This window comes from Diadema antillarum, unplaced genomic scaffold, assembly GCF_040938485.1.
Source record: "Diadema antillarum isolate AM-2024a unplaced genomic scaffold, OU_Dant_1.0 scf00000065, whole genome shotgun sequence".
NCBI lineage: Eukaryota > Metazoa > Echinodermata > Echinoidea > Diadematoida > Diadematidae > Diadema > Diadema antillarum.
In genome coordinates this window covers 167,063-187,897 of record NW_027270954.1, presented here as the reverse complement: position 1 = coordinate 187,897, position 20,835 = coordinate 167,063, and the positions used below count along the sequence as shown (strand labels likewise).

The following is a 20,835-nucleotide window of genomic DNA, read 5'->3' as shown; positions in this document are numbered from 1 at the left end:
AGCAGCACATTATGCAACACTAATTAAAAAGATGTCTTGCACATCTTACTTTGATAGCAGTCACACATGCCAAATTTGGGGTTAATTGCTCAAAAAATGAGAGAGTACTTTGATCCACGAGTTTTTAATGAAAATATGCCATTGCCATGGCAGCCCATTATGCAATACTAGCAAAAAAGGTGTCTTGCACATCTACCTTTGATAGCGGTCACACATGCCAAATTTGAGGTCAATTGCTAAAAAAATGAGAGAGTAGTTTGATCCACAACATTTTGTAAGAATTTTTTAAATTTGCCGTTGCCATGGCAACTCACTATGCAATACTTATGAAAAAGGTGTCTTGCACATCTTCCTTTGATAGCAGTCACACATGCCAAATTTGGGGTTGATCAATCAGTCAGGCACAGGCGCAGAAAACTGCGCCTGTCGAAAAGAGCCGAATTCTGCTATCAAGAATATGATAATGACAATACCCATCATGCAACGCGATGCTCATAGTGTAAAAGGCATGGGGAAAATTTTGGTGATGAAGACACCAAATCGATACTAATTTTGTAGCAAAAATTGAACCCTGACACTTTTCTGATTTTTCATCTGTAGTAAGCCAAATACCTCATCTTGCGTAGGAATCCTTTCTAGGGGAAAAAAACCTTGACAACTGGAGTAATTCTGGTCGGAATACATAATTAGGTAAATGTTTTTTGAATGACCAACGGTTTGCTGTCTTATTAGCCTTGCGCAACAGGCAATTGAATAGTGTAACAGAATTGTTATCTTAAACAGCTGGTACGGCCACTCTTTCCCTTTCTCTCCCCCAGCACAGCCACCTCTCATGTCTTAACACATCATCTCTTTCCCCCTCTCTCTTCTGCCTGGTACTCTCTCCGGCAGTTTGGGTTCTTATCGGTGTTATGTGAACATAGGGCAGCAGTTTAAAACAAAGAACGTTTTGTGAAAGTGCGAGCCTCACATCTCTGTGGGGCCTGTACCTCCCTGGTGTTGAACTGACCATGGGCAAAGAACAGAGGCAGGGGCTATGCGATGGGTATGAAAGGCTGTCACACTGCAGTTTTAGATGAGATTCCAGAGAGACAGAGTTATATCAGAGATCCCATAGTTTTACCAGAGTTATCAGAGTTATTTGCAGATGATTTTGCAATTAAAGGTAACATAACAGCTTTACAGCAAGGTAATCACAATTACTCCTACTTTTCATTCTTACTAGCATATTTCTTTGAATATGAATGAGCTAAGTATGGTCAATGTGGTGAGAGCTACATCTTTATTTTGTGCATGGCGTCTGTTTGTGAGAGCGTGTGGCTCTGTGATATGCCTTATGACGAATGCCGCATTTCGATAGATGGTGATACAGTGCAATAAACATGGTATACTATCGTGTTTTTTATTCTAAGGACGTTCAAGACCTGTCACTTTGACTGTCTTGCATACAGTAGAGCACTGCACATCAGTGGAACAGGCTGGGAGGATGGGGGGGGGTGGGAGGGAGAGAGATGTAGGAAACAGTAACGAGCGCCTGGCACACAGACGGTATCAATGGAACCGACTGTTCGCAGAAACTACGAGAATCGATTGTAGCGGGCACACTTGCTCGGCGCTCGGGCGGATAACCCCAAAGTAGCAGTTTTCTGCGCCTGGTGGGAGGCGCAGTTTTCTGCGCCTGGGCCTGACTGTCAATAAAAAAAAAGAGTAGTTCAATCCACAATTTTTGATGAAAATATGCTGTTGTCATGGCAACGCATTATGTTATACTAACGAAAAAGGTGTCTTGGACATCTACCTTTGATAGCGGTCACACATGCCAAATTTGGGGTCAATCGCTCAAAAAATGAGAGAGTAGTTCGATCCACAAGATTTTGCAACGGACGGACCGACCGACCGACCGACCGTCCGCCCGCCCACCTGACCAACCGACTGAACACCCGACCTCAGAGTAATTCCTATAAACCCCCATACACACTATGTCTGGGTGGGGGTATAAAAAATCACATCGGGGGGGGGGGGGGGTGTTTCATAAAGCTGTTCGTAAAGTTATGAACGACTTAAGATTGACTAGTGATCAGTTCTTGTGCTGAATTATGGAAATTTTGATAAGTATAGCACATCAGAAAGGATAAATTCAAATTCATTCAAAGTTTATTTCATTTTTCGACAAAACATATAAGTCACACTTCTTTTGACAACAGAGAATAAGGTAAACAAAACATTATGTATCAAAAGAATGTACAACAATTGAGAACCTTATCGTAATTATACATTGTAGTAAAAAAGAAGCAGAAGTGATCGAAATGAAGTACATGTATAACTTTGCTTAAGGTGCAAAAAATGGAGAGACCCACTAAAAAGACAGAGCTTGTAGAATGTGGGCCCCTCTGTAATAATAACATCAATGGGAAGATCAGTTGAAGCATCATAAATACAAAAGGAAAAAAGAAAGAAAAAAGAAGAGGAAGAAGTCTGGAAGCCCACTGAGAATTAGATTCACAAATAAGTACACTTACTCATGTAGACGTGAACAACATAGGACAAGACTAGACAACAAAACAACTGCTGGAAGAAAGGCTGTACGGGACAAAACGGAATGGACAAGACTAACAAATAGAAGACAAAATAGAGACAGCGATCTTCGACAGAAGCATGTCAAGAGAAACAGATGATAGTTGTAGAAAAAAAAAGTGATAAAAAAAAGTGATATTGTAACGCCTGAGAGGAGAAAAGCAAGGAAATGGAGGGATGTATGAATAAGAATAAGACAGAAATTCAAGTCTTTGACTCTTTTGGCAATAATGTAGATGACAGCAGACATTCAAAATATTACAATTAACTCTTCAAAGAGGAGAAAAAGTGATTAAGTCAGTATGTGAGAAAGAAGGCCAAATGGCTAGTTCATTCTGTAGGGTCATACGACTGCAATATAAAGGACTTCAGTCTCCTCTTAAAAGAATATATGGATAGGGCGTTCTTTATTTCATGATTCAAGGAATTCCAATAGTTTGGACCTATATAAATAAGTGTATTTTTAGCAAGGATCGTGCGTAAAAGGGGTAAATGAAATTCATTTGAACGCCTATTGGGATATTCATGAAATGATTGGTTTTTTAGGAACATAGAATCAAAAATAGATGGAAGCAAATTGTTGCAATACTTATACATGAATTGGCCTAAATTATACAAAAACAGATCTTTAATTTTTAAGAGCTTGTTAGAGGCAAACAACGTGTTTGTATGAGAACATACAGAGGAATGGCAGATAACGCGGAGGGCTTTCTTTTGCAAGAGGGACAGTCTTTCAAATAAATTCTGATGCGTGTTGCCCCAAACTAAAACTCCATAATTCAAATGAGGCAATATTAACGACGAATATAACATAAGTAATGTTTTTTGTGGAATATGAAATTTCAATCTATTAATAACACCTATATTACGCGATATTATATTACAAACATTATCAACATGTAATTTCCAAGAAAGTTTATCATCTACAATGACTCCCAAAAATTTGATGTTTGATACTCTTTGTCAATAAGAATCATCTAAAATTATGTTTGTGTTTAAACTATCAACAGTATTACTAAAAATCATATATTTCATTTTTTGAGCATTAAGTGATAACTTATTAGCTCTGACCCAATTTGTCACTTTATTCAATTCAATGTCAATGTTGATAAGATCATGTATTTCTCATCAAATTATTCTGGTGTTGAAATGACTTAGTAATAAAGATCTAACTGAGAGGTGGAGGTGGTTAAAAGTTGTAAAACTATTGACAAGACTCTGTTTTTATAATACATTTTGTGAACAAACCAATGAGGGGACAGACTGTGATATCTATTGTTTCATGACAAAATGTGACTCATTGAAATCCATATCTTTTCTTGGGTTTTGAGGATCATAGTACTGGCATGTTCACTAATCTGTTTCCCTGTACTTTTGTAATTCACTATTCAAGCAAACTTGACATGGAGTGTTATTTCCCTTTTGATAGGTAAACAAGAACCTGGTAAGCAAAGATTTGAGACTCACCACTTTGCTCATTGACCGGTGATTGTGGCATTTCCATTTCCAGACTGATATGGTATTTCTGTCCAGGCATGAACAACTGGAGGTAAAGATAAACTGGAAGTCAGTTATGTGGATTGGTTTGCTAAACAACTTGGAACATGTAACTAACCAAACATTAATTGAAGAAATTTCCTTGAAAGTTAAGAACATTGTGTAGCATGTCAAAATTAATGTTGTAAACTTAGGAAATGGACTTGACCCTTTAACTGAAGTCCATTTGAAAAAGGGCGATTAATACAGTGAGAACTCGGGAGATTTATAAAAATCAGAAAAGATCTAGTAGTGCTCTGATTTCATTCTGTGGCTGTTTGCCCTCTGTGAAATTTCCAAATGAATATAATTTGTATTTAATATTTACATACAGTCTGTTTATAATTTAAATTGCCTACAAAATGCAATAGAAACAGTGCAAACACAAAGCAAGGTCTCCCCTACATCACAAAATTTGTGATTATAGTATTTTTCAATGTGAAGTCATTGACCGTTTGACCTTTGACCTTGTCAGACTTGAAATATAAAACCTTTTCATAAAAACCTGTCTATTTATTTTGCTAAAATGGTCTCAAATCAGTCGAGTTGGAGTGTCTGTTAAACTGTACATTCAAAGATATTTAACATGAATAATATTTCATGAAATTGGGAACAGAGTTTAAGCAAGCCCAAGTTATAAATGTGACCCGCTGCAACAAAAGGATCCGAAAGTCGCGGGAGGACAATTTTCTGAAAATGACATGACATTATTCCCTTACTCTTCCACTTTAATGTCATACATAACATGACTCATAAAAGTACTTGGTTGCGGAGATATCAATGATTTTATTAGCACATATCGAGGGTTTAGGAAATCAGCTTTTCGAGAAAACCGCCTTCAAAGTTTTCCTTCTGACGCTATCATGATCAAGGGGAAGCAAGACAGTTTTCAGCATTTGATAAAAGAAGATACGCTCCTAGCAACCTCCGCGATGTTCATTCAAGCTGAGCACCAGCGGTCTACACACGACCAATCAGTAACCAGGATGCTACGCACTGACCAATGAGATCACTCCCTCGTTGCTTGGGACGGAGTCAAGCTGCGGCACTAAATCCAAATGTTCGGACACATTCTGTTCTGCTGAAAGTCAGAAAATCATGGCCCAGAAAAAACGATATACCCTTGCCTTTCCGTTGATCATTTAGCTTCAAAATTTTGGCAGATGATAGAAGATACACTGTACATTAGACTACAAAATTATGTCAGAAACAGAAATCCGGACATTTTGACGGATTTCGATGATCTGACTTCAAACTTGATTTTCTTGGCTTACCCGTCAGCAACTTTAGGATATTTTTGTTGTAGCGGGTCACAAATTACAATTCCCGACCTAATGGAAAAGATTCGTGCAAGAGAAAGCGAGGAGAATACAATTCTCCGAGAATACAATTCTCCTTTCTATTTTGAAGATCTACGGAAGCTCGCCAAACATGCCTGATATTTGTGACATCACTGAATGGAATCAGCAAGCAAAAGCAGACTACGTTCAAAGGTGTTAACTGTTTACCTGTGGGTGAGGATTGTACAGTGCTCAACTATTAATCGGGAACCGCTATAGCGGGAACTCCACTTGTGCAACAAAACTTGATGTAACAAATTTTTCATGTGTTATTTCCGACAATTTCTCAGAACCATGAACTGCTTCATCCAGACAAATCTGGCTGAAGCACTTGGCCTTTAGATTGCAGTCGGCACAATCTATCAGGAACTGGTTAGAAAATAATCCTTCTGGTAAGGAAATGAAATCCCTGCAATTATTTCAAAGGATTTACATATTACGTATTACGTAAATCCTAATAGATTGTGCCAACTGCAATCTAAAGGCCATGTCACACCTTTCCGGGCAAGCTACCTGGGCTTGTTGCGAGGAGGGATTTTCCCCACGCAGGAGAATTTTCCGCGGGTGGACAAGAATGTTTGCGAGTTTCGCACTTGTTTCTTACCTACTAGACACGTGCTACTTACCTTCTACATGCGTGTATTCCGTGTGATGGAAACTCACCGAACATGCCTGATATTTGTGACGTCACTGAATGGAATCAGCAAGCAAAAGCAGACTACGTTCATGTATGCACGTATACACATGTCGTGCGACTTGCGAAGAACAATTTTTACTACCCGGAGGTCCCTGCAGATGACCCCCACACGACAGTACCTAGCACATATCTCACCCGTAGTCGCCCGGAGGTGCACACACAAATCTTTTTACCCGCAACCATGTTTAAGCCCTGTCACACCTTTCCGGGCAAGCTACGCAGGCTTGTTGCGTGTAGGGATTTTCCAGCATACGGGACAATTTCTGAGGGCGGACAAGGATTTGGGCGAGTCAGTGCATGTGTCTTACTTGCTGGACGCGTTCTACTTAAATTCTACTTGCGGGTATACTGTGTGACCCATGTGCCAGGCGCGTGGGGGCTGACAACTCAGTGAAGGAATTCCTCTGAAGGAATGGCAGAAATCCCACAGAATGTCATTATCTTGGATGCATACGGGGACTGCGAAGTACCTGCGTGGGAGGTGCCTGCGAGGTGCTACCGCTAAGGGCCTACTGGCGTACTGCCTGGACCTCTCCGGGCATCCCCGCGACTCACCCAGAAAAGGTTTTGGTCATGCTCAAAACTTGGCTGTGGTTAAATCGGACTTGCGTGCGCACCTCCGCGCAACTACAGGCGAGATACGCGCTAGGTACTATCAGGTGCTGACCAACTGCGGAGAGCTCTGAGTAGCAAATTTGTTTCCCCGCAAGTCAAGCCGCAAAACTTCCCCAGATACGGTATGACAAGGTCTTGAGCATGCTCAAAACTTGTTCCGAGTGAGTCATGGGGGTTCGCTCGCAGAGATACACACAGAACACCAGTAGGAGACCCTTACCAGTAGCACCTCGAGGGCAACTCCAACGCAGGTATTTCTCAGTACCCGAAAGTCGCTCGTAACAGAAAACGGCTCATTTCAAAGCTCTCACGCAGGTCACACGGAATACACGCACGTAGACGGTAAGTAGCACGCATCTAGCAGGTAAGAAACAAGTGTGAAACTCGCAAACATTTTTGTCCACCCGCGGAATATTCTCCTGCGTGCTGGAAAATCCCTCCCTCAACAAGCCCGCGCAGCTTGCCCGGAAAGGTGTGACACGGCCTTTATGCATTCAGCCACACTGCTGCAAAAGGTGGTTTGCTGTTCATTCACCATTGTTAGACGGGCTTTTCAAACTCGAAAATGTGATGGCCCTTGCATTCTGCAATATGCCTTTCCAGTAATGGTTTCTAAGCTGGGCACTGGTAAAGTTGCTTCTGTGCCACCTTCTCTTTCGAAAAATATCACAATTAGCATAATTCAAAGTAATTTACCTCTTCTTCAGTAGCAATGAATGCACTTCTTCAATGCATTTTTTCGGTACAAAAAAATGATTTGTACTGAAACAAGAGACCCGCGGGTCTAGCGCTCACCTGAGTATCGCAAGTTCACCTTTCACGCAGTCACTAATCTAAATTAAAATTTGACCAGGCATTCTCAAGTAGAAGATGAAAATGTACAATAAGGGCCCAATTTTTTAAAGATTCCTTAATTTGGGGGGATTGGGGCCCCCTGGGGCCCTCTGGGTGGGGCATGGTGCCCATTTTGATAAATTGAGATCCTGACCCCCTAGGGATGCTACCTGCCAAGTTTGACAAAAATCCATCATGAGGTTTTCAGGAAGAAGATGAAAATGTACAATTCAGGCCCCCATTTGGACCCTTCCAACCACCCCCCCCCCCCCCCCCTACCCAAAAGGGGCACCCCTGGATCTCCTATGAACAAACTTCAAACTACAGTCATTAATGTACTCACTCATAATATTATCTCAGCTCTATAACTTCTGATTCTAGAGAAGATTTATAAAGATTCCTTCATTTGGGGGGTTTGGGACCCCTGGGGGCCCCCTGGGTTGGGCATGGTGCCCATTTTAACAAATTGAGATCCTAACCCCCTAGGGATGCTACCTGCCAAGTTTGGTGAAAATGGGTCATGGGGTTTTCAAGAATAAGATAAAAATGTACAATTTAGGCCCCATTAGGACCCCTCCTCACCCCCTCCCCTGGGTCCCAAGGGGGGCACCCCTGATTCTGCCATGAACAAACTTGAAACTACAGTCATCAATGTACTTACTCATAGTATTAACTTAGCTCTATCACTTCTGGTTCTAGAGAAGAAGATTTTTGCGGATTCCTTAATTTTGGGGGGTTTGGGCCCCCTGGGGGCCCCCTAGGTGGGGCATGGTGCCCATTTTAACAAATTGAGTTCCTAACCCCCTAGGGATGCTACCTGCCAAGTTTGGTGAAAATGGGTCATGGGGTTCTCAAGAAGAAGATGAAAATGTACAATTTAGGCCCCATTAGAACCCTTCCCCACCCCCCTCCCCTGGGTCCCAAGGGGGGCACCCCTGATTCTGCCATGAACAAACTTGAAACTACAGTCATCAATGTACTAACTCATAGTATTAACTTAGCTCTATCACTTCTGGTTCTAGAGAAGAAGATTTTTACAGATTCCTTAATTTTGGGGGGTTTGGGCCCCCCTGGGGGCCCCCTGGGTGGGGCATGGTGCCCATTTTAACAAATTGAGTTCCTAACCCCCTAGGGATGCTACCTGCCAAGTTTGATGAAAATCGGTCTTGGGGTTTTCAAGAAGAAGATGAAAATGTAAAAAGTTTACGCACGACGCACGACGGACGACGCACGACGGACGACGGACGACGGACGACGGACGACGCACGACGGACGCCGGACGAAGGGCGATCGCAATAGCTCACTTGAGCCTTTGGCTCAGGTGAGCTAAAAATGCTGTTACCATAGAAATGCATCGTTCAACATCGACAGAAGATGTGTTCTGCAAATCTACATACTGTAGTCACATGTGCCAAAATTCAAGACAAATATTCAAAAACTCAGGGAGTTAGATCAACCCACATATTTTTGTATAATTTGTATGAAAAAACTGCTGTTGCCATGGCAAAAGATTTATTCACAAATAAAAAAGGCATCCTGCACAACTACGTGTACAACATTACATCATGATTGTATATCCCAAATTTCAATTGAATTGCTATAAAACTGAGAGAGTAGGTTGGTCCACAACATTTTATAAGATTTTTTTCAAAAATTTGTTGTTACTATGGCAATGCATTATGCAATACTAACGAAAAAGGTGTCTTGCACATGTTACTTTGATAGCAGTCACACATGCCAAATTTGGGGTTAATTGCTCAAAAAAATGAGAGTACACGTAGTTTGATCCACAAGTTTTTAATGAAAATATGCCATTGCCATGGCAACGCATTATGCAATACTAATAAAAAAGGTGTCTTGCACATCTACCTTTGATAGCGGTCACACATGCCAAATTTGAGGGCAATTGCTAAAAAAATGAGAGTAGTTCGATCCACAACACTTTGTAAGAATTCTTAAAGATTTGCAGTTGCCATGGCAACTCATTATGCAATACTAATGAAAAAGGTGTCTTGCACATCTTCCTTTGATAGCAGTCACACATGCCAAATTTGGGGTTAATAAAAAAATGAGAGTAGTTCAATCCACAATTTTTAATGAAAATATGCCGTTACCATGGCAACGCATTATGGGATACTAACGAAAAAGGTGTCTTGCACATCTACCTTTGATAGCGGTCACACATGCCAAATTTGGGGTCAATTGCTAAAAAAATAAGAGAGGAGTTCGATCCACAATATTTTGCAACGGACCGCCCGCCCGACTGACCAGCCACCCGACCTCTGAGTGATTCCTATATACCCCTATACACACTGTGTGTGGATGGGGGTATAAAAACTTTAAGCTCTATCACCTCTGATTTTAGAGAAGATTATTGATTATTACCCGCATCAGGCATCTGAGCTGTGGTTCTACAAAATTGTATTTCCCTCAAAATACGCACGGGATTACGCGCCAGCAGGGAGAAGAAGAGCAAATTTTCCATATTCCCTGCTTTGGCAAACGCCTATGGGATTTGCATGTTAAAAACGAGGGGAATAGAGCATCTGGGCACTTGAGCTCCCAGTGAGGAAAATTTACTGTTGAAGACAGTTTCTCGCAGAAGAGGTTTCATGACGAAGGGCAAATTCCCATACTTAACACGTAAAACTGAAGGACAATCGCTGCTACTGTGTGAGCTGGCTGTTTCTACGCGCCCCGCATACCAGAGTTTCGCGATGATGGGCAAATTCCCATAGGTTAACACGTAAAAACAGAGGACGATCCCTGCGCCTGTGTGAGTTGGCTGCTCAGGTACATGGCTCAGGTACGCACCACGTACCTGAGCTGTGTATAGGGATGTAGCGCGCAGTGTGGTGTACTGTATGTCCCCCCAAAAATTACAACAGGACCCTTCGCAATGATAACTTTAAAAATGATGAATCAATCCAAATACAATTTCAGGATATAAAAACTATATCTCATTACAGAAAACCCCATTTGATTTCCTTCAGTGGTCAAAGAGAAATGAGGAATTTTGTAGAGCATGTCAGGAATCTCTTCCCTCCAAGTTCTGTCTATTGTGTTTACACATTAATATGTAGTTCCAAGAGCATCCAAGTGCTGAACTTGGAAGAATCAGACTCATGACGTGTTTTACAACAATCCACATTTCTTTGTGACCGCTTAACCAAAATGAATGGAGTTTTCTGCAAAATAGAGCTAAGATGTTATATTTTAAGATCCTTAAGTAGCATTTGGACAGTTTAATCATATTGGGTGTTATCAATGAGAAAATCCAATTGTAATTTTTTTTGGGGGGACATACTGTAGAGCGTGAGCTTGCGCCGAGTGGAATTCTAGTACATTGAATTGGAAAGTTGTAAAAAGTTACATTGTAATGATTTATCTTACTGCTCAAGATGCCTGAAATGGGTAATAATAATGACATGGACTCTACTTTCGGGGGATATGACATTAATTGCCCTCACTAGAATTGTATTGCTCGAGTCGAAGATGAGGGCAATACAGTTCTAGTTCAGGCAATAAATGTTGTATCCCTCTCAAGGCCAGTCTATATTATATCAATATTCCTTAATTTAGGAGGTTTGAGCCCCCTGGGGCCCCATGTTGCCCATTCAAACACTTTTGAGATCTTATCCCTCTAGGAATGCTACTGGCCAAGTTTGGTGAAAATCCATTATGTTGTTTTCAGCAAGAAGATGAAACTGTACAATTTAGGTCAGCATTTGGATATACCCATCACACTGATAAAAATACCTGCCAAGAAGACTGTACTTAATAGAAGGTTCGACTATGCAGTTTGGAAAAAAACAACCAAAAACAAAAACTTCAAGCTCTATCACTTCTGATTCTAGCGAAGAATATCATTGAATTCCTTAATTTAGGAGGTTTGGGCCCCCTGGGGCCCCAAAGGAAAGCATGTTGTCCATTCAAACACTTTGAGATCCTATCCCTCGAGGAATGCTACTTGCCAAGTTTGGTGAAAATGCATTATGTTGTTTTCAGCAAGAAGATAAAAATGTACAATTAAGGTCCGCATTTGGATCCCTCCTCCTCCCCCCCCCCCCCCCCCTCCCCCTCCCCAGCCCTGGATCTGCAATGAACAAACTCGAGACTACAGTCATCAATGTACAAACTCATAGTAACTTTGCTTTATCACCTCTGGTTCTAGAGAAGAATTGTAAATATTTCTTAATGGTGGGGGGGGGGGGGGGGGGGGGGGGAATTGGGCCCCTTGGGGGCTCCCAAGGGGAGCATGGTGCCCTGTTGAACAAATTGAGATCTTAACCTTCTGGCATGCTACCTGCCAAGTTTGGTGAATATTCATCAAAGGGTTTTCAAGAAGGAAAACGTACAATTTAGGCCCCATTTGGACCCCTACCCACTCCCCTGGGTCCCAAAGGGGACATCCCTGATTCCGCCATGAACAAACTTGAAACTACAGTCATCAATGTACTAACTCATAGTACTAACTTAGCTCTATCACTTGTGGTTCTAGAGAAGAAGATTTTTTTTTTAAGATTCTTAAATTTTAGGGGTTTTGGGCCCCTCCTGGGGGCCCCCAGGTGGGACATGGTGCCCATTTGAACAAATTGAGATCCTATCCCCCTAAGGATGCTACCTGCCAAGTTTGGTGAAAATCGATCTTGGGGTTCTCAAGAAGAAGATGAAAGTGTAAAAGGTTTACACCTGATGCATGCCGGATGCTGGACAAAGGGCGATCGCAATAGCTAAAAATGTTGCTAGTTTATTAACATTGATGAGAAAATTGTATTTAAGCATCCGCACATTTCCCATCCATCTAGGCTCGTTGTTCTTGGAGGGGTTTGCATGAATTTAGTAACTAGTACATCTTTCTACACAGATAAATATGATGATGTGGTTTTCTGCAGTTTTCTGCAGTTTATATTGGCTTCATTTTTTTTATTTCATAGGTCAAAAGTCGTACTTTCACAAGATAATATCGTATTATCCTATTTCACTCTGTTAATTATACTAAATACTATAAAATTGTATTGGTTGGCATCTGTGTAAATGTGTCAATTGATGCACTATGTAAACATACTTACTCTGTCCTGACTTGCATCCTTTACAAGACTGAAGTTGCTGCGTGGAAAAGGGCATGACTCACTTCCATCAAACTGATCACAAAGGCTTTTGAAAGAAATGAGAAAAGAAATAAACAAAATACATTTTCAAAAAATTAAAGAGAAAATGATTACTCTTTCCAGCAGTGTATTATGTGGTTAAGGAAGAATCATATGATCACTGGTAAGTAAATCAAATTTATTTTGAATAATGGAAACATAGTAAATCCCCCCCCAAAAAAAAACCCCTAGAAATGTCGCTATGGCGACAGGTATGCCTCCGCCAAGTGCATGGTTCTCCGAATAGGTCTATAGCACAATGTCTTGACAATGTTAGATGACACTTATGGCAAGAAACTTCCAAGAGAATCTGTATTGGGCAATACATGCATACACTAAGTTTCAAGAAAAAATCCTGCAGGCATTGCATGGATAAGAAAGAAATAATGACATTTTGATGAGTTGACCTTGACCCATGACCTTTGACCCATGACCCCTAAATTCCCTACATGATCACTGCCAGTCAGTACATGCATATAAGTTCCATGAAGAGATACCTTCAAATATTTGAGATATGGAGAAAAAAGTGAAATTTTAACATTTTCACTTGACCTTTGACCCTTGACCTCGTGACCCAAAGCTCTCTATGGGGAATCTTTATTTGGTAGTTCATGTATACACCAAGTTTCAAACAAGGAAAAGTAGAAGTTACGCGGTGCGTAATATATGTCCCCGCCGGAAGTAGCATTTAGTAGCAAAATGTAAAATGTAGGTAAAAAGATCAAGGTCAAAGGTCAAAGAAGTCAAAGGTCAAAATTCTGTGTAGAAATTTTGAAGCCCTCACCTAGTGCCATCACATAAAGCAAACAGAATCGAAATCGGGTTAGAAATGGCCAAGGAGTACCATTTTGTAGCCAATGTACAATATAGGTAAAAAATCAAGGTCAAAGGTCAAAGAAGTCAAAGGTCAAAATTCTGTGTAGAAGTTTTGAAGCCCTCACCTAGTGCCATCACATAAAGCAAACGGAATCGAAATCGGGTTAGAAATGGCGAAGGAGTAGCATTTGGTAGCAAAATGTACAATACAGGTCAAAAATCAAGGTCAGAGGTCAAAGAAGTGAAAGGTCAAAATTCTGTGTAGATGTTTTGAAGCCCTCACCTAGTGAGGGCTTCACCTAGTGGGAGTGAACTTGTTTCAAAGTTCCATTTGCAAAATCAGTCACCTGTTTTATTGTTAGATAGAGGGCATGCTATGAACACATTTACTTTGACTGACATTGATAAAGAATTTGTTGAAAAGGAACTAAAATCCATTGAAGCAGCCAAATCCTCTGGTCTAGATGGTTTTAGTAGTCATTTGCTCAGGTTGGCAGCACCTGTCATAGCACAATCAGTTACAGAGATGTATAATTGTTCCATTCGAGCAGGTGTTATCCCCCCTTGTTGGAAACAGGCAAAAGTAACCCCAATTCACAAAGGAGGAGACAAGACTAACATTGACAATTATCGACCAATTTCAGTACTACCTGTTATTGTCAAGATACTTGAAAAAAGTGTACACAACCAACTCCATGATTACTTTGTTGACAATGGTCTACTTATCCCCCATCAGTCGGGTTTCAGAAAGGGCCATTCCACTCATACTGTTTTGACTTTTGTTACTGACCTCTTATTGAGGAATATGGATAGAGGAAGTTTTACTGGTCTTGTCTTCCTTGATATAAGGAAGGCATTTGACACAGTAGATCATGCGATATCACTTAGGAAGTTACAAATGTACGGTATTGAGGGAACAGCTCTTAAGTGGTTTACTTCCTACTTAAATGAGCGAACTCAGTATACTGTTGTTCAAAAAAAGAAATCTGCCATTCATGAAACAAAGGTTGGAGTACCGCAGGGGTCCATATTAGGACCTCTATTGTTTACTATTTTCATGAATGACCTGCCAAGAGTAGTTGATGAGTGTGATATAATGATGTATGCAGATGATACTGTTATGATGTTCAGTGACCCAAATCCTGAAAGAATAGAAATGGTTTTAAACCGTGAACTCAAGAAAGTGAAGTCTTGGTTAGATGAGAATCACCTCACACTCAATGTAGATAAAACACAGGTACTTGTTGTTGGCACACAACAGAAGTTTGTTCAGTATAATCTGAATAAGGTCTTTAAGGTGAATGATGAAATTATCAAACAGGTCCAAAGTGTGAAGTATTTAGGGGTCTGGATGGACCAGCATCTTAGCTGGCAAGAGCAAATCAAATATACCTCAAAAAAGATAGCAACCAGATTAGCATTACTCAGACGAGTTAGAAAATATCGAACTCTTGACAGCGCTAGATTGCTTGGTAATGCATTGGTCTTACCTTACTTTGACTATTGCTGTAATGCTTGGACGAATTGCAAGCAGCACAACAGGTCGATACTGATCAAACAGCATAAACAAATGGCAAGGATAATACTGAAAGCAAATCCTTTAACACCCTCCTCTCAAATGTTCAAAACTTTGCATTGGATTCCCATGGAGGAACGTTGGCGGTTCCATCGGGCTAAGCTCTTATATGATGTAATTAATGGTTCTGCTCCATCCTATTTGATTGATCGCTTCACGCTATGCAGTAGTACACATCGGTACAGGACAAGAAGGGCGGGCACCCATGGTCTTGTTTTGCCCAGAGTCACCTCTGAGAGTGGGAAAAGGGCTTTTTCTTTCTCTGGAGCTATGCTTTGGAATGCACTTCCTGCAATTATACGCAGTTCTCCTTCAAAAGCTACCTTTTGCTGTAATTATTTGAAACATTTCGCCTCATAACCTGGGTTATTTGTTATCTGATATATGTAGATCTTGTTAGATCCATTTTCTGTAATCTCTGTTGTATATTTTTGTAGTGTTATTTGTCTGTTTAGTTTGACTTTTATGAATGAGTTAGTGACACAGGGCCTCTAGGGAGAACAGTGCATTGACTACTGATAGGGCCACCCTGTATAAATATGACTAAATAAAAGTGCCATCACATAAAGCAAACGGAATCGAAATCGGGTTAGAAATGGCGAAGGAGTAGCTTTTTGTAATCAAAGTACAATATAGGTCAAAGGTCAAAGAAGTCAAAGGTCAAAATTCTGTGTAGCAGTTTTGAAGCCCTCACCTAGTGCCATCACATAAAGCAAACGGAATCGAAATCGGGTTAGAAATGGCGAAGGAGTAGCATTCTGTAGCCAATGTACAATATAGGTAAAAAATCAAGGTCAAAGGTCAAAATTCTGTGTAGAAGTTTTGAAGCCCTTACCTAGTGCCATCACAAAGCAGACGGAATCAAAATCGGGTTAGAAATGGCGAAGGAGTAGCATTTTGAAGCAAAATGTACAATATAGGTCAAAGGTCAATGTCAAAGGTCACAACTGAAATTCTGTGTAGAAGTTTCAAAGCTCCCATGTAGTGCTATCATATAAAGCAAACAGAATCAAAATTGGGTTAGAAATGGCGAAGGAGTAGCATTTTGAAGCAAAATGTACAATATAGGTCAAAGGTCACAACTGAAATTCTGTGTAGAAGTTTCAAAGCTCCCATGTAGTGCTATCATATAAAGCAAACAGAATCAAAATTGGCTCAAATGACAGAGAAGTAGCAAATTGAACATTTCGATCGCACACGGACGCACAGACGGACGGACGGACACACAGACACACACACGTACGGAGCCCGTTTCATAGTCCCCTGCTCGAACTCGTTCGGCGGGGACAAAAAATACCTCCAGACATTGCATAGATATAGGGGAAATAGTGAAAATTTGAGCATTTGACTTTGAACTTTTGACCTTTAACCTTGAGCATGTGCGCCCAAAAGTTGATAGGCACAACTTCGCCCACTCATACATACATTGTATACATGCCAAGTTTCATTAGGATACCTCTGACAGTTTTTTAGATACGCTGTCCACAAAATTGATTACGGACAGAAGGACGGACGGACAACCCGAAAACATAATGCCTCCGGCGACTCTTCGTGGCAGAGGAAAAAAAAAATGTGCATTTTTGTCTGTCCATGTTACACACTAAGTCTAGAAATGGTATTAAACACAATGTTTAATAGAATTTTAGAAATGCTATTATCCTTTCTAATTAGACTATTCATTTGAAAAACAACGAAGCTTTAATGAGCATTCATTATTTGACCTTCATAAGTTAGCACATAGATGTATGTCCAGCACTGAAGATGTTACGCCACAAATTTGTCATTTTGGCAAAATTTTTATACATGTAGATCGCTTCTTTAAAGCAATTTTGGGGGCAAAGTTATCTCTCATTACTGTGATTACAGTGTCAGAGACTCCAACTCTCCCGTTTTCGACGGGAGATCTCCCGCCGAAAACCCATTTTTGCAAAATCTCCCGTTCTCCCGCTTAAGATTTAATTTCTCCCGCCCTGGCTCTTTGTCTCCCGTTGGAAAGGATTTCTTACTTATTTCTATCGTATGTTGAAAAAATAAGCCTTAGATAGCACCAGAGAGCATCTAGAACCCTAGGAACTTCGTGCTTCGCACACATCAACTTTGAGTCTCCCGTTTGCTAAGGGTTTCAGGCGGGAGAATCTCCAGATCAGATGGTGCTTTGGGTTGGAGTCTCTGCAGTGTTCAGTGTTCTAAAAGATGGTATTGCATGGGGGGGGGTAGTGCACATTGGAAACAGAAAATAAAGTGACATCCCTGAAATGCCCCTTTTACTGTGGAAATGCCCAAATGTCAACTTATATCCAATGGTAGATTGCCAGAAGTATCTGTCAAAGTGATGATGATGACTTTGTCAAAGTGTGTGAGAGAAGGATGAGATTAGCGGGACATTGTGCACGGCACCCTGAACTATCTGTGAATTCCCTCATACTCTGGGAGCCCAAGCAGGGAACTGCAAAAACACAAGGAAGTAGGCCCACTTTCATCTGTGTACTGATGAAGGACACAGGCCTTGATAGCATTAATGAACTAAGGACAGTCATTTCAGATAGGCAGGTTTGGAGGTGCAACTTTAATTATGGAACCCGAGATGGCACAAGCTAAAAGCTATTACATATGCCCTCGAATTAGTAGTAGTAGTAGTATACAGATACTAGAAATATCCATTGCGATGTAATGGAAGTGTATTCAATGAGTTGTACAAATTATAGGGAATAAGAGTATACCATAATGGAGCTGCATACCAAAAGATTGTATCAAGAGAGTTATAATGTATCAGGATTACAAAGACAGTGGATTCAGGAAGGTACATTGTGAATAGTTTGTAAAAGCTCAGAGGGTCATGTGGGTGAAAAGACTCCTGTTTGAAGAACAATATATGAGTTGGAAAGTACATTCTGAGTACACAGTCAACCCGCTACTGCACGAAAATCGCCCGTATTTACCGTAGTCGTATGCCACCTCGCGGTCAATATGCATACGTAATGAGCATACGAGCTGAGCGGAACACATTAAATAACTTCCCATTAAAATCGTATCTTGGAATCATTTTGCATGAATGATATGTCAAATTGAAGAGGATGAAATGCTTTTTCATGAATCAAAACGCAAAATAAACTAGACTTGATCGCTTTATGAGATATTCCTAGGCAACTTTGACTTACATTTTCCTTTTTTTTAATCAAGTTAATGCTGAAAATGAATGCATGAAATAGATATTTGACAATTAGGAACCTCACAAATCTCTACATTTTCAGAAAGTATAGACATTTTTCTACCTACAGTGTCAAAATCAATTTATTCAGTTAAGCGAACAAGTCAAGTTCACGTTTAAAGAAATAGTTTCACCTACCAATCGTTTTTAGCTTTCCAGTCGCCTACCGAACGATAAGGCGTCAGCGTTGAACAAACTTTTGACTATGTGGCCTCATTTTCGGTCACTAAACAATAGCGTGTTTTTGTTTTTCTTTTAAACATTATGATCTCATTTAATGTTTGAATATCAAAAATTGTAGCTTAATTTACAGATTAGTTTATATATATATATTTCAGAAAATACGGTTCCGCCACCACGGGTTTGTAATAGTGTGTGCCCACCGATACCAACTAGTGTAAGGAAGTGCGACTATAGGGCCTATATGTGGTACTGGTACTGAATTCAACAAGTTCAGTTGTGATGCTTGACGTTATGTTGAGAATGAGCTGCACCGGTACATGCATGATTCTGTCAGTACGGAAAAAAAAAATACATGTTGTAATCGACGCCTTTGTCTCACAAGTCTTGGGAAGGAAAAAAAAGCCAAGCCATATTGCCACATGCACTTGGATCAGGAATGCATAATATGTCTGGTAATGTATAATGGTACGGTAACTGAAGTCTCCCCTCAGACTTGCCTCTTTACAGCTGAGCTTTTCCAGTGTCAAAAATACCTAATCTAATCCCTAATTCAAGGTGATGGAAACTAAGTTTCCCCAACTTTCTGTTTCACTCAAGTACAGACAGATCAAGCCCCATGTGTACCTTTCAAAGGCAGATACCTGTGCTATAGTAAAGAAGCTGTCGTCACTTGCCATTGACTAACAAGACAAGCCAAAATTTAAGATACTGGTGCTGTACAAGGGATAGATATCACTGCAATGTGAAATACTGGCGCCCTTCGAAAATGACTTAATTAGCTACTGTGGAAAGCTGCACTAAAATAGAAACCACCATCGCTCAACGTTAACTGACAAGAAAGCAAAAATTAAAGTTACCAGGTACCAGTACAGTACAAATTATTGCAATGTGCAATGCTGACAACTGGCTTCAAAAATGACATACCGGTACCGATACCTGTAGTTAGCTACCGGTAGGCCTACCGGTACTAAGTTGCGGTCACTCACCAGGAAGAAAACAGAAATTTGTCATGGAAATCTGATACCCTAAAAAAAAATTTAAAAAATATATATATATCCCAACAACATTGCCATTTATCTAGTTGAATGGTGCAGCTGCTATGGTACCAGTACTAAATGCAACAACAAAGTCCAATGCCATTCATGTAGTTATCTTATGTTTTTAATCCAGAAATTGTTCAAAAATACACCTAGTCAGTGACCAGGGATGAGCATTACAAAACAAACTGTAAATACATTAACTGTTTTATACATTGTATCAAAGAATTTTGCATACTAAGATAAATACTGGTACCTGAACTGCATTGAATGAAGAAAGAGTATTGGTATACTGTCAGTGATGAAGCGAGATTGTTGCTTTGCAACCATGATTACATTTTTATAAGCATCTAACCAAGGACAAAGAAATATGTACATGTATAAAGTATTGAGTCTCCCGTATTCGGCCAAATCCCTTATCCGGATGAGCCCCGGTCCCGACTTGTCCGGATACGAGAGGTTCAACTGTACTCTAGCTACAATGAAGTCTTGGTAAACTAGTTTTGAGTTTTGATTAAAATTATCTCTTATATACATCATTTTAAGTAATATGCCCAGATCTAGCTCTTTATATGTTTACAAACCTGATATCGCCAGATTTCTATATCAACAAGAAAATTGATGATCCAAAGAACCTTATGCTGATCTTCCACTGTACAAAGTAGAAGTGTCTGTAAATGACTCTCTCCCCTGCTTGGTGGTACCAACGGGTACAATGCAAAAGTGCAAGCATAACAACATAGAATGTTTCATAACTCTCAAATTTGTTTGCAGTGAATGTCAAGACACACTTTAGGAATGGTTTACAATAGATATTCATCTGACAAAAAACATATTCTATATAGGCATCTGTCATATCACACATACCAGGGCTATCAGTAAATGCTGAAAGATTTCATTGAGATGAAGAAGTAATACACTGCACAATGAGTTGGCAATTATTTTCTAGAAAACAAATATCTGAGCTGTTATATGCAGGTAGTGTTACATAACCAACATTAATAAAAAAAGATGGCCTTGTAACTAGTTGTATAAATGTACATGCTACATTCTGCAAAAACACATCAGAAAATTAAGTATCAATGGTTTTGCACACAACACTGGTGTGCACATTCTTTCATTCATACATATGGTGAATACATACTGGCAATTCTTTACTTAACAATAACTCTTATAGCACAAAAATAGGGCCTACTGAAAGAACACAGGTTACAAGGTGAACACAATGACTGGAAGCAGCCTTCTCATGCATGTTCTTTGTATCACACA

General features: G+C 40.2%; 1 protein-coding gene across 2 annotated transcripts in view; it reads right to left on the bottom strand.

Annotated features, from left to right (window-relative positions):
• LOC139716462 (seipin-like) overlaps positions 1–20,835 on the bottom strand; it is a 168,601-nt gene that overhangs the window by 123,975 nt on the left and 23,791 nt on the right. For both annotated transcript variants that reach the window (XM_071628008.1, XM_071628009.1), the window contains exons 2-3: positions 12,669–12,753; positions 4,042–4,117 (exon numbers count right to left, since the gene is read on the bottom strand). In XM_071628008.1, the coding sequence (XP_071484109.1) occupies positions 4,042–4,117; positions 12,669–12,753 (161 nt within the window). The remainder of the gene's footprint in view (positions 1–4,041; positions 4,118–12,668; positions 12,754–20,835) is intronic.